Source organism: Uranotaenia lowii, chromosome 3, assembly GCF_029784155.1.
Source record: "Uranotaenia lowii strain MFRU-FL chromosome 3, ASM2978415v1, whole genome shotgun sequence".
Classification (NCBI taxonomy): Eukaryota; Metazoa; Arthropoda; class Insecta; order Diptera; family Culicidae; genus Uranotaenia; species Uranotaenia lowii.
The window spans coordinates 304,129,830-304,140,653 of record NC_073693.1 but is presented as its reverse complement, the minus strand read 5'-3'; the positions used below and the strand labels follow the sequence as shown (position 1 = coordinate 304,140,653).

The following is a 10,824-nucleotide window of genomic DNA, read 5'->3' as shown; positions in this document are numbered from 1 at the left end:
ATTTAGATTGATCAGTAGCTTTCACTTTTTTGTGTGACTCAAATGTTTTAATATAAATCTTTTAAAATTTTTAACGGACGATAAGTGTAAAAGAACAGTTCAATTCCACAATAGTGTAAAGTTTTGTGAACATAAAAACAAATAAAATATAATAATAGAACAGTACTTTAAGGGTTGTAATCAACCAATATAACTGAATGTGGTTTTTCGAAGGCTGTGATTAAAAATATCATTTTAAATGTAGGGAGATTCCAGAAGGTTCAATTTATTTACGAGTGCATACAACTTGACACCGGTCACGAATTTCAATCTCGACTGATAATGGGAATTCCGGTCAAAGATCAACCGCACCAGATCATTGAAATAGAACCTTTTCCGAAAGTTGGCTGATAATTGGTGTTTGTTATTTGAAACTACTTGAAGCGGTAGGAATAAAAAGTAAAAGGTAATCTTCAGAGGGCCCAAACCCGGACATAGTCAATCTGCATAACCCCATCTTTGGTATCGCTCTCGTCCAAATCCCACGTTGGTAACCAATCGTTACGGGCATTCCAGAAATCGGTCATTGGATTGACTGAACTCGAGGTCCAGGGTTTCTTGGTGGGGTTAATGTCGTCATCTGGAAAATTATCAACTCCACCAATGGCCAGGAATATTTTCAGATAAAATTCCTGGTCAAATGGGGCCATTACACCTCCATACTTCCAGGGATTCTCCATGCCCGGATAAGAGCTGTCGAAATTGCCCTTAGCCCAGAATCCGGTTCCAACCTTGACCGTTCCCGTTTCAATGTCATTGATACTGAACGTCACATGATCCGGAGTCCACTCCATCTGGTACCTATTGAACCCGGTATGATATCCCTTCCCGGAGTCCGAATTCCTCGTGAAAGTAACCGTAGACTTGGCATTGTGTCCCTCGTCCGGGCCAAACTGCAACTTCGAGGTAACCTGCTCAATACCGACATTGATCCCATTCCTGATCAACTCCCGATTTCCCTTCGACTCCAACAGGTCAATCTCCCCGGAAGCTGGCCAACCCCCGTAGGCATTCACCTTAGGCATGAAGGAAATCGCCGGCCACATCCAATCTCCAGCGGCCAGTTTCGCGCTGATCTCGACCTTCCCATAGCGAAAAGCAAAAGATTCCACCGTCCTGAGGCTGGCACTTTTAACCGGGTTCAGCACCTGCTCGTGACTGCCAGTTCGCTCACAACCAAAGAAACGCTGTCTGGTGCAACTTGAATGAAAACAAAATAAAAACATTCAATGATTCCACGAGCTCCATGACTATAGACAAAATAATTGTTCGGAGCTCACTGATCGGCTTGGGAACTCCCGTGCAAGCTAAGCACCCCGGATCGCATGAACGCCTCGCCGTACTCGTCCACCGTAAGCGTGGGGCGAATGTAGAGATTGCCATCTTTCGCGTACGAATTCGAGCGGTTGTTCGTGAACCACTGGAATTCCCAATCCTATAGAGGTGACAATCATAGCATAAAAAATAAAATCACAGAGATTAGTTGTTGACGACCGAATCAATTCATGTTTATGTTAATATCTATGTTAATATCAATGAGTGAATTCCCAGCTTCTCATGACAAAAATGACAAAAATGACAAAAATGACAAAAATGACAAAAATGACAAAAATGACAAAAATGACAAAAATGACAAAAATGACAAAAATGACAAAAATGACAAAAATGACAAAAATGACAAAAATGACAAAAATGACAAAAATGACAAAAATGACAAAAATGACAAAAATGACAAAAATGACAAAAATGACAAAAATGACAAAAATGACAAAAATGACAAAAATGACAAAAATGACAAAAATGACAAAAATGACAAAAATGACAAAAATGACAAAAATGACAAAAATGACAAAAATGACAAAAATGACAAAAATGACAAAAATGACAAAAATGACAAAAATGACAAAAATGACAAAAATGACAAAAATGACAAAAATGACAAAAATGACAAAAATGACAAAAATGACAAAAATGACAAAAATGACAAAAATGACAAAAATGACAAAAATGACAAAAATGACAAAAATGACAAAAATGACAAAAATGACAAAAATGACAAAAATGACAAAAATGACAAAAATGACAAAAATGACAAAAATGACAAAAATGACAAAAATGACAAAAATGACAAAAATGACAAAAATGACAAAAATGACAAAAATGACAAAAATGACAAAAATGACAAAAATGACAAAAATGACAAAAATGACAAAAATGACAAAAATGACAAAAATGACAAAAATGACAAAAATGACAAAAATGACAAAAATGACAAAAATGACAAAAATGACAAAAATGACAAAAATGACAAAAATGACAAAAATGACAAAAATGACAAAAATGACAAAAATGACAAAAATGACAAAAATGACAAAAATGACAAAAATGACAAAAATGACAAAAATGACAAAAATGACAAAAATGACAAAAATGACAAAAATGACAAAAACGACAAAAATGACAAAAATGACAAAAATGACAAAAATGACAAAAATGACAAAAATGACAAAAATGACAAAAATGACAAAAATGACAAAAATGACAAAAATGACAAAAATGACAAAAATGACAAAAATGACAAAAATGACAAAAAATGACAAAAAATGACAAAAATGACAAAAATGACAAAAATGACAAAAATGACCAAAATGACAAAAATGACAAAAATGACAAAAATGACAAAAATTACAAAAATTACCAAAATTACGAAAATTACGAAAATTAAAAATTACAAAAATAACAAAAATAACAATAATTACAAAAATTACAAAATTCACAAAAATTACAGAATTTACAAAAATTACATAACTTACAAATATTAAAAAAAATTTAAAAAAATACAAAAATTACAAAAATGACAAAAATTATAAAATTACAAAAAATTCAAAAATAACAAAAATTACAAAAATCACAAAAATTACAAAAATGACAAAAATGACAAAAATAACAAAAATTACAAAAATTACAAAAATTACAAAAATTACAAAAATTACAAAATTTACAAAAATTACAAAAATTACAAAAATTACAAAAATTACAAAAATTACAAAATTACAAAAATTACAAAAATTACAAAAATTACAAAAATTACAAAAATTACAAAAATTACAAAAATTACAAAAATTACAAAAATTACAAAAATTACAAAAATTACAAAAATTACAAAAATTACAAAAATTACAAAAATTACAAAAATTACAAAAATTACAAAAATTACAAAAATTACAAAAATTACAAAAATTACAAAAATTACAAAAATTACAAAAATTACAAAAATTACAAAAATTACAAAAATTACAAAAATTACAAAAATTACAAAAATTACAAAAATTACAAAAATTACAAAAATTACAAAAATTACAAAAATTACAAAAATTACAAAAATTACAAAAATTACAAAAATTACAAAAATTACAAAAATTACAAAAATTACAAAAATTACAAAAATTACAAAAATTACAAAAATTACAAAAATTACAAAAATTACAAAAATTACAAAAATTACAAAAATTACAAAAATTACAAAAATTACAAAAATTACAAAAATTACAAAAATTACAAAAATTACAAAAATTACAAAAATTACAAAAATAACAAAAATGACCAAAATGACAAAAATGACAAAAATGACAAAAATGACAAAAATGACAAAAATGACAAAAATGACAAAAATGACAAAAATGACAAAAATGACAAAAATGACAAAAATGACAAAAATGACAAAAATGACAAAAATGACAAAAATGACAAAAATGACAAAAATGACAAAAATGACAAAAATGACAAAAATGACAAAAATGACAAAAATGACAAAAATGACAAAAATGACAAAAATGACAAAAATGACAAAAATGACAAAAATGACAAAAATGACAAAAATGACAAAAATGACAAAAATGACAAAAATGACAAAAATGACAAAAATGACAAAAATGACAAAAATGACAAAAATGACAAAAATGACAAAAATTACAAAAATTACAAAAATGACAAAAATGACAAAAATGACAAAAATGACAAAAATGACATAAATGACAAAAATGACAAAAATGACAAAAATGACAAAAATGACAAAAATGACAAAAATGACAAAAATGACAAAAATGACAAAAATGACAAAAATGACAAAAATGACAAAAATGACAAAAATGACAAAAATGACAAAAATGACAAAAATGACAAAAATGACAAAAATGACAAAAATGACAAAAATGACAAAAATGACAAAAATGACAAAAATGACAAAAATGACAAAAATGACAAAAATGACAAAAATGACAAAAATGACAAAAATGACAAAAATGACAAAAATGACAAAAATGACAAAAATGACAAAAATGACAAAAATGACAAAAATGACAAAAATGACAAAAATGACAAAAATGACAAAAATAACAAAAATGACAAAAATGACAAAAATGACAAAAACTACAAAAATGACAAAAATGACAAAAATGACAAAAATGACAAAAATGACAAAAATGACAAAAATGACAAAAATGACAAAAATGACAAAAATGACAAAAATGACAAAAATGACAAAAATGACAAAAATGACAAAAATGACAAAAATGACAAAAATGACAAAAATGACAAAAATGACAAAAATGACAAAAATGACAAAAATGACAAAAATGACAAAAATGACAAAAATGACAAAAATGACAAAAATGACGAAAATGACAAAAATGACAAAAATGACAAAAATGACAAAAATGACAAAAATGACAAAAATGACAAAAATGACAAAAATGACAAAAATGACAAAAATGACAAAAATGACAAAAATGACAAAAATGACAAAAATGACAAAAATGACAAAAATGACAAAAATGACAAAAATGACAAAAATGACAAAAATGACAAAAATGACAAAAATGACAAAAATGACAAAAATGACAAAAATGACAAAAATGACAAAAATGACAAAAATGACAAAAATGACAAAAATGACAAAAATGACAAAAATGACAAAAATGACAAAAATGACAAAAATGACAAAAATGACAAAAATGACAAAAATGACAAAAATGACAAAAATGACAAAAATGACAAAAATGACAAAAATGACAAAAATTACAAAAATTACAAAAATTACAAAAATGACAAAAATGACAAAAATGACAAAAATGACAAAAATGACAAAAATGACAAAAATGACAAAATTGACAAAAATGACAAAAATGACAAAAATGACAAAAATGACAAAAATGACAAAAATGACAAAAATGACAAAAATGACAAAAATGACAAAAATGACAAAAATGACAAAAATGACAAAAATGACAAAAATGACAAAAATGACAAAAATGACAAAAATGACAAAAATGACAAAAATGACAAAAATGACAAAATTGACAAAAATGACAAAAATGACAAAAATGACCAAATGACAAAAATGACAAAAATGACAAAAATGACAAAAATGACAAAAATGACAAAAATGACAAAAATGACAAAAATGACAAAAATGACAAAAATGACAAAAATGACAAAAATGACAAAAATGACAAAAATGACAAAAATGACAAAAATGACAAAAATGACAAAAATGACAAAAATGACAAAAATGACAAAAATGACAAAAATGACAAAAATGACAAAAATGACAAAAATGACAAAAATGACAAAAATGACAAAAATGACAAAAATGACAAAAATGACAAAAATGACAAAAATGACAAAAATGACAAAAATGACAAAAATGACAAAAATGACAAAAATGACAAAAATGACAAAAATGACAAAAATGACAAAAATGACAAAAATGACAAAAATGACAAAAATGACAAAAATGACAAAAATGACAAAAATGACAAAAATGACAAAAATGACAAAAATGACAAAAATGACAAAAATGACAAAAATGACAAAAATGACAAAAATGACAAAAATGACAAAAATGACAAAAATGACAAAAATGACAAAAATGACAAAAATGACAAAAATGACAAAAATGACAAAAATGACAAAAATGACAAAAATGACAAAAATGACAAAAATGACAAAAATGACAAAAATTACAAAAATTACAAAAATGACAAAAATGACAAAAATGACAAAAATTACAAAAATGACAAAAATGACAAAAATGACAAAAATGACAAAAATGACAAAAATGACAAAAATGACAAAAATGACAAAAATGACAAAAATGACAAAAATGACAAAAATGACAAAAATGACAAAAATGACAAAAATGACAAAAATGACAAAAATGACAAAAATGACAAAAATGACAAAAATGACAAAAATGACAAAAATGACAAAAATGACAAAAATGACAAAAATGACAAAAATGACAAAAATGACAAAAATGACAAAAATGACAAAAATGACAAAAATGACAAAAATGACAAAAATGACAAAAATGACAAAAATGACAAAAATGACAAAAATGACAAAAATGACAAAAATGACAAAAATGACAAAAATGACAAAAATGACAAAAATGACAAAAATGACAAAAATGACAAAAATGACAAAAATGACAAAAATGACAAAAATGACAAAAATGACAAAAATGACAAAAATGACAAAAATGCCAAAAATGCCATAAATTACTAACATTTCAAAAATGACAAAAATTACAAAAATGACAAAAGAACAAAAATTGAAAAATGGCAAAAATGACATTAATTACTAAAATTTCAAAAATTACAAAAATTACAAAAATGACAAAAAAACAAAAATTGAAAAATGGCAAAAATGTCAAAGAGGACTAACATGACCAAAATGAGAAAAATTACAAAATTTACAAAAATGACCAAAATTACAAGAATGACAAAGATGACTAACAGGACCAAAATTACAAACACGAAAATTGAAAAATAAAAATGAAATTGACAGAACTAACAAAGTTGAAAAAAATAACAAATATTACAAAAATGACACAATCGACATAAATGGCAAATTTATAAATGGGGCAGCTTTTCGTTTCCATCAAAAAACCTTTGAAAATTTGCAAATTTGTAGCCACAAAGCATTTTTATTTTTTTTTCTTTATTTTCATTTTTCGTTTTAAGAGCGAGTAAAGGCGCTATATCCAAGGTCAAAGACTAGAGATGACGGTGCATAAAAATTATAAACTTGGAATATAATTTGTGTGATGTTTAGAACAAATTTCAAAAATATTCAAAGCCCAAGCTTAAGTGCGACAGTGTATGTATTCGCAAAAAACCTTTTCTTAAATTTAATATGGACGCCCCTTTTGCCGACCTTTTACACTAAATTTAATACTTCACAGGCATCAATTGCAAGTCCCCCAACACCCTCGCGTGACCATTTTTATCCCAATACAACTTACAATTACGACAATATCGCCAAAACAATATTTGATTTGTATGGGAGACCTATTGAAAAGGGGTCATCCGAAAATCAAAAAAATTTTGTATTATTCCTGGCATTAATGAGCACCTATGCCGGATTTCAGCTCTCTAGGTCTTAAGACGACTGAGCCTATAGAGGTCAAACAAACAAACAAACAAACAAACCCACAAAAATTGCTTTTTATTCTGGTATAGAAGATTTTGAGATTTGTGTCTTCATCAGAATTTAATTTATTAATAATTGAATACAAATGAATGGGTACAGTTTTCAATTAGATAAAAGCTGGGCTAAGGTTTCCCGGTTCTATGCAGGTTTGCCCGGATATTTAATACAAAATTTGAAAAAGTCCGGTCTGGCGCGGTTGCCCGGATATTATTGAAAAATATTTGCCTTGAGATTGCCCGGATTTTTGGACGACAATTTTGGAATCAAATGTCCGGTCCGGATACGTGCTATAAAAATTCTGGCAACCTTAAATTAGACTAAACAAAGTACAAATCTAATTAATAATTCTTGTTTAAGATTTCAGAGGTTTGTAAATCAATAACCTACCCCTTAAAGAAGATCTGATGATTATAGTATAAGCTTTATTCTAATTGAATTGAAAAAGTTGTTAATTTTTGTTTGCTTTTGTTCATCATTGAAAGAAAATCAACATAATTTAGAACAAGAAAGTAAATTATCCAAATTTAGAATTAAAATGAATAATTTTTAAAAAGATAATGAAACAAAATTTTAAAATTCTTAAAATGGCGTCAACGAAAAGAATTTAAAAATGAGGTTGCGGAATCATAGTAAAAACTTCAACAATTAAATTTTAAATCGGTTGATTTTTCATTTAAACATTATCAAGAGAAAGGATCCCAAGAAATCTTTGATTCCTGAGTCGATAGCAAACAGTTAATGAGCTATCAATACCAAAACGATGGCATAATTTTTTATCGTATTTTTACCGATGGCAAAATTTAGTTTTATTGAAGAATCAATATTTCGAAAGATGACGCCTCACCAACACCTAAATAAAGCATTCAGACCAAAATGAAAGCACCATTAAAGTTTAATTTTTAGAGCAGAAAAGTGAGATAAAAAATGTAAGCATGATTTGGTATTAAACTTTCTGTTAAGAAAAATCAGATTCAATTAGGTGTTAAAAATTAAATCGAACTGAAAACAAACAGCTAATTTGTTGTTTACCAACATAGTGCGCGCAGTGAGTGTTATTTTTTCAGTCATTGCAAAAATAGGCATTATTAAGGTAGAGAAACGAACAAACTTGACACCTGATATTATGGTCATCTTTTGGACATGAGTAAAAAATTGAAACTCATTTATATCTCTTTTCATGGAATTTTGAAGCTTAGAATTTTTTTTGAAAGCACAACGGTGCCAAATTTTAGCAGTATATTATTCCCAAAAATGGGATCATTATGCCTTCGAAACTCGTTTTGAAACGTTTTCTCAACGAAGTACAATCAAGGTTTCAGTGAAACCTAAGTACATTTGAGATAATCGAGGTTTCCGTACGTGAAAAGTGAGACCTAAATTTTGGCATTTTTAATCGGAGAAAATGATACCAAATTTTGTTATCCAGGCATGATTTTCAAAAGTTTACTCGGAATCGTTCTATTATTATGTTTCAAAATAAATGTTGAACAAAGAATACCAGAGTTTCTTCCCGATTGAGAAGTTTCTTAATCTTCAATTTATAACTCTTAAGAATAAAAAAAAACGCATTTTTATTGAATACCCTATCCAGATTTCATAAAAAAAAAACAAACAGGATGGGCAAAACAAACATTTAGATCTTGGAATTATTTTTTATGTTTGGTTTAAATAATGGCAGTTAACCACCTTGTTGTGTCTAGATCTCGAAGTTATGATAAAATTTAATATAAATAATTATAAAAATAAATAAAACAAAAGAAATTTAAAATTCGATAAACAATTTGAAAAAAAATTTGCCCGAATTTTTTCAGCATGTATCTGGGACTGGTAAATAAGGGCGATTTTTAAGCTAGCCTAGTTGAAGTATTTTTTTAAAATTACTTATTCATTACAATAAAATTGAAGAAAAGTGATAGAAACGCACTTTGGCTATCTAAAAAAAGGTTATGAAAATTTTCTCAAAAAAGCGTTGTTGGACGCCAAAATTAGTAATAATTATGATTACTTAGTTTGAGTCTTCTTCATGATTTTGCAAATAATGACAAAAAATTCAGGCAAAATCTTAACTTTTTAACACGATATCTGGGCAACTGGGCCGCACCCGAAACTTCCTCAAATGACTATTAATTAATGATTTCGTCCTTTCAGAGATTTTTTTTAAATCATCAATTAGAAAACTTACCGAACTTCCGGCTAGAGTGTTCTCGTGCTGCCATGTGTCCAGATCCAGACTATCAAATGTATCCTCAAAGATCAAATCGCCAGTACAATAGGGTCCTGTTGTAAAACGAAATGTTAAAAAAAATATATCAATGGAGAGTTTCTTGATTTTTACTCATTCTAGATAGACTTGAAAAACTCTGGTTCTAATTTTGATTTATGATTTAAGTCATTCATGATTCCGATTCCTTATCCGTTTGAATTTGCAGCTTTGTTGCTTATAGTGATAAAAAAAAAACCCCATAAATTCAGTGAACAGTCACTTTTTCGTACCACCGGAAGCTTTCGATCCACTAGCCGTCGTCAGAGATTTTTCACACTTCGAGCTGGAGCTAGTTTTCCCAGCTTCGCACCATCGATCCGCATGGAAAAAACTGGCTACAAAAACCACTAGAAAAACTGCACCGGATTTCATGATCACTTTTCCAACGCCTCGCCACCAAATCTGACTGATCTCCTAATCCTGGTCGGAAACTGTTTTTATAGGAAGTTCGCGAAAACGGTTTTTGTATCTGCCCCTAAGCATGGCGATATACTGACAACCAGCAGATTCCTAAATCATTTCCCCCATTCCGCCGAACGAAAAGTCTTCAAAAAGCGATAATCACTAGACAATAATTCCCACCTGGCTCCTCCCAAGGGCTGATTTACAGCATCAGTTCAGCTCAGTTCTGTCAGGGCATAGGTACATATGTCGCCAACCTGTAAGTAAATTTTGTTGAATTAAAAAAAGCCAAACACACGGGCATGTTTCAAACTGATAAACTGCCAAACGGGAGCAATCCATCACCGGGAGCACATGGTGACAGCCGAACAGCATCCAGAACCCAGAACTCAGAACCAGAACTGCATTTGAACGCTTCTACTATGTCGGTAGGAGGTATCCATACATGTCTCATCCGATGTCAAGTTTATGCTTTGTGTCTGTCAAACTTGACATGGAAATATCGTGTATGTACATAAAGTTCACACCAGATGCTGCTTCTACTGAAATTTTCCGCCGGGCCCTTTACTATGTCGTGTGCAGGTGTGAACACTAAGCGTTTGTTGTTCCGGCTGTCTGACTATTGA

The 10,824-nt window shown here is 28.6% G+C and overlaps 1 protein-coding gene across 1 annotated transcript; it reads right to left on the bottom strand.

Moving 5' to 3' along the window:
* Window positions 1-248: 248 nt before the first annotated feature.
* Window positions 249-10,264, bottom strand: LOC129754888 (beta-1,3-glucan-binding protein-like). Its single transcript, XM_055751145.1, has 4 exons — window positions 10,027-10,264; window positions 9,716-9,810; window positions 1,320-1,474; window positions 249-1,239 (listed from the first exon to the last, which is right to left on the bottom strand). The coding sequence occupies exons 1-4, from the start codon at window positions 10,166-10,168 to the stop codon at window positions 453-455; spliced, it is 1,179 nt and encodes a 392-aa protein (XP_055607120.1). The 5' UTR covers window positions 10,169-10,264; the 3' UTR covers window positions 249-452.
* Window positions 10,265-10,824: the final 560 nt, after the last annotated feature.

Excerpts from the sequence above, each read along its gene's own strand:
- LOC129754888 (XM_055751145.1), bottom strand. The coding sequence starts at position 10,168 with ATGAAATCCGGTGCAGTTTTTCTAGTGGTTTTTGTAGCCAGTTTTTTC. Across the intron at positions 9,811-10,026 it reads TGGATCGAAAGCTTCCGGTG|GACCCTATTGTACTGGCGAT; the intron begins GTACGAAAAAGT and ends GTTTTACAACAG. Across the intron at positions 1,240-1,319 it reads GGGAGTTCCCAAGCCGATCA|TTGCACCAGACAGCGTTTCT; the intron begins GTGAGCTCCGAA and ends TTTTCATTCAAG.